General features: G+C 36.6%; 1 protein-coding gene across 1 annotated transcript in view; it reads left to right on the top strand.

Annotated features, from left to right (window-relative positions):
• The window catches only part of LOC102855369 (sorting nexin-6-like), a gene marked incomplete at its 3' end in the record, with an annotated part of 61330 nt that overhangs the window by 16978 nt on the left and 40424 nt on the right, over window positions 1–3928 (top strand). Inside the window, exons 3-4 of the mRNA XM_006891574.1 lie at window positions 1037–1141; window positions 2635–2745. Coding sequence (XP_006891636.1) covers window positions 1037–1141; window positions 2635–2745 — 216 coding nt within the window. The remainder of the gene's footprint in view (window positions 1–1036; window positions 1142–2634; window positions 2746–3928) is intronic.

The following is a 3928-nucleotide window of genomic DNA, read 5'->3' as shown; positions in this document are numbered from 1 at the left end:
TTTTTTTTTTTTACTTTTCAAAGAGAAAAGCAAACTAGGGTGAGGGGTGTGCAGGGAGGAAAGTATGTAACAATGAATGAATGGAAATGCAAAGTCTCTGTAAACTTTCATTAAAATTTAAAAAAAAAAAAGCCCACTAATAGAAATAAGCCAAGTGATAGACTGTATCCTGAATGGCATGACCTGAATTGTGTCCCCCACAATATGCATTTGCTTGACTTTGCCATGATTCTCTGTGTGTGAATATAGTGATGTAGTGTGATAAGAATATAATGATTTGATGAGCCAATTGGGGGGGGGGACAAGTTGCATTGGGAAAGTCTGATGTCAAGGAGACAAGCACTCCCCAGAGTGATAAAGAACAACAATGTCAGTTTAGAGACTAAGGTACACTTGGTCCAGGCTATGGTCTTCTCAGTTGGCTTGCTCTGCTTCTGAGAGCTGGATAGTGATTAAAGATGACAGAGAATCATCTGTGCCTTTGATTTGTACTGGTCAAGAGTACTGAACAAGAGAACAGATAGGTAGGTCTATCTTCTAGAGAGGGTAAAACCAGTTTACTCCTTGAAAGAAAGAATTCTGAAACTCTTGCCTCACATACTTTGGGCTTGTTGCCAGGAGGGACCAGTTCTTGTAGAATGGTAGAGGGTCAAAACAGAAGACTGAATGAATGAGATGGATTGGCACAGTGATTGAGGCAGTGGGTCAGGTGTGCCTGAAACAATGAGATTGGCTCAAGATAGGACCGTTTGTTCAGAGCCATTGTTCATAGAGTTGCTACTATGAACCATAGTCTACTGAATAGCACATAACAACTACAATTTCCCATGTGGCTTATAGCCTCTGAAAACCCGCTGGCAGGCATGAGTTGGTTCCAGTTTGATGACAATGTGTTGAGTACGTAGATTAAAGAAATGTGCTTTTATATTTAAGATTCCTTGATTATTATTTATTCTCACATTATTGTTTGGAAGAAGGCTGAAATTACATAAAAACGAGAATTTTTATTAAGATATTTTTTATTTTCTTTTTCTAGCTTAAAGCAATAAACGTAGATCTTCAGAGTGATGCTGCTTTGCAGGTGGACATTTCTGATGCTCTTAGTGAGAGAGATAAAGTAAAATTCACTGTTCACACAAAGGTAAATGTGATTTTACACTGTGGATTATTTTAGCTATTTATGTGTTTATATATTTATGTATATTTATATGTATATTTTTATGTATATTTATATGTATATTTATATGTATATGTATATGTATATTTATATTTATATTTATATGTATATTTTTATTTTCAGTGTAATTAGAAATAGACTGATTCACAGCTCTTTTAACAAAAAAAATTTTAGAAAAATGTTCTTAATGATAGTATTTTTCTCTTTTTATTCATTGTTGCACATTTTCTTCCCCCCTGCCCTCCCAGCCTACCTCACAATGCGCCCCTTGTTCCAGATTTTTCTCATACATGTGATACATAATCATATTCCTTTCAGAAGTTCTTCCCCTCATCTGTTCTAATGCACTGTTCATTATCCATTCCCTTCCCAACCTCCCCAAGTCTGTTCTGTTTTATAACAGTGATGATACACAGTTTTTCTCTGCAAATATCTCAGTGACTGAGGTATTTCATTTAGCATAATGTCCTCAAGGCTGCCCCATGTTGTGAAATGTTTTATTATTTCATTGTTTTATAGTGCTGTGTTATAGTCCATTGTATGACTACACCATAGTTTTTTATCCATTTGTTTCTTGATGGACTTGCTGTTGTGAATGATGCAGCCATAAACATGGGCATGTACACATCTGTTTGAGTTGTGGTATATTCCCAAGTAGTGGAATTGCTGGATGAAATGGTGTTTCTATTTCAGACCTTTTGAGAAAACTCCAGACCACCTTCCATAGTGGTTGTACCAATTTACATTCCCACCAACAGTGAATAAGAGTTTCAATCTCTCCACAACCCTGTCAGCATTTGTTGTTTGCTGCCCTTTTGAACTTTGCTATGGTTGCTGAGGTGAGATGATATCTCACAGTTGTTTTTAAAGATAACATTTCAAGAATTAATCATGGAATGTAGACAATTTTAAATTCTTTTTTTCTTTTTAGTAATATTTTTTACCATTCTCATAATTTTCATGTTTTATGTTGGTTTTCTATTAAGTAAGCTATGAATTTATTCTTAATAAAATGGTAAATACAGTTATTCTTTTTCGATATCTGTTCTTAGGCACATTTTTAGATTACAGGTCTATTTTTATTTGCTTAAATAATTGAGCTTGATATTAAAAAAGACAAAACAGTGCTTGTTGTTATCATGTACTGTCAAGTCAGCTGACCCTTTGATGACCCTTCAGTGGGTTTTCAGAAGCAGTAAATCACAGGGGAGCAGTTTGTCCATTCTTTTACCATGGAACAGCTGGTGGATTCAAGCCTTTGGTATTACAGCACAGCTTGTCAAATTATTTTTCCAAACATCTCAAGGTAATTTTATCTGGGTGTTTCAGGATGTTCCCAGTAGGATTTAAAGGTGCTAATATTTCTAATGGAGACCTTTTTAAAAATAAAATATGAAATATTTATTAAAAGCTTTAGTATATTTTTTTTTGTTTGAGAGAATTTCTTATCCTTGCAGAGTTCATTGCCAAATTTTAAACAAAATGAGTTCTCTGTTGTTCGACAACATGAAGAATTCATCTGGCTTCATGATTCCTTTGTTGAAAATGAAGATTATGCAGGTTATATTGTAAGTATTTAGTTTCCATTTTAATCCCACTTTCCAAAACTTTTTTAGCTGCTTTATTATTTATTGAAGTTTTATTTAGCATTTTTAGTGAGCTGGTGCTCCTTCCTTCCTACCCACCTACCATTTATCCTCAAAGTTGCATTGTTTCAGAATGTGAAGAGATCCATATTTGCTCCCATTCTAAAGAAGGGTGACCCAACAGAGTGCAGAAATTATCAAACAGTATCACTGATATCACATGCAAGGAAGATTCTGCTGAAAATTATTTTAAAAAACAACTGGAACAGCACATCAACAGAGAACTGCCAGAAATGCAGCCTGCGTTTTAGAAGAGGTTGTGGTACTACGGATATTATAGCTAATGCTAGATAGATCTGGGCTGAAAGCAGAGATTACCAGAGGAATGTCTTATCTGTTTCATTTACTATGCAAAGGCATTTGACCTTGTGGATCACAACAAACTGGGATTAACTCTGAGAAGAATAAGAATCCCAGAACACTTGATTGTGCTTATATGTTAAACAAATGACACAACTCTGCTTGCTAAAACTGAGGAGAACCTGAAGCACTTGATGCAGAATGTCAAGGACTACAGCCTTCAATATGGATTGAAGCTCAGCATCAAGAAAACAAAGATCTTACCACTGGGCCGATTTGCAGCATCATTATAGACAATGAAGAGATTGAGATTGTTAACAGCTTCAGTTTGTTTGGCTCCACAATCAACACTCTTGGTAGCCAGGAAATTAAAAGACAAATTGCATTGGGGAGGTCTGCTGTCAGGGAACTCTCCAAAGTACTGAAGAGCAACGATGTCAATTTCAAGACTAAGGTATGCCTGATGCAGGCCATAGTCTTTGAAATTACTTGCTATGCAACCGAAAGCTGGACAATGACTAGGGGTGATAGAGAATTGATGTCTTTGAGCTGTGGTGCTGGAGAAGAGTATTAAATATACCATGAACTGCTATTAGAATAAACAGGTTCATCCTGTTGTTGTTGTTGTTATGTGCCGTCGAGTCGTTTGCGACTCAAAGCGACCCTATGCACAACAGCCCTAAACCCTGCTCTGTCCTGCGCCATCTACACTGCCTCTGACACACCCATCCCGATTACCCCAGTCACCGAATCAATCCATCTCATAGAGGGTCTTCCCCTCCTGCACTGTCCCTCCACTCTCCCA

The sequence above is a fragment of the Elephantulus edwardii genome, unplaced genomic scaffold, assembly GCF_000299155.1.
Source record: "Elephantulus edwardii isolate Elephantulus edwardi_28Jun2011 unplaced genomic scaffold, EleEdw1.0 scaffold00100, whole genome shotgun sequence".
Taxonomy (NCBI): Eukaryota; Metazoa; Chordata; class Mammalia; order Macroscelidea; family Macroscelididae; genus Elephantulus; species Elephantulus edwardii.
Note: the sequence above shows the minus strand (reverse complement) of the source record. Positions and strands in the feature narration are given on the sequence as shown.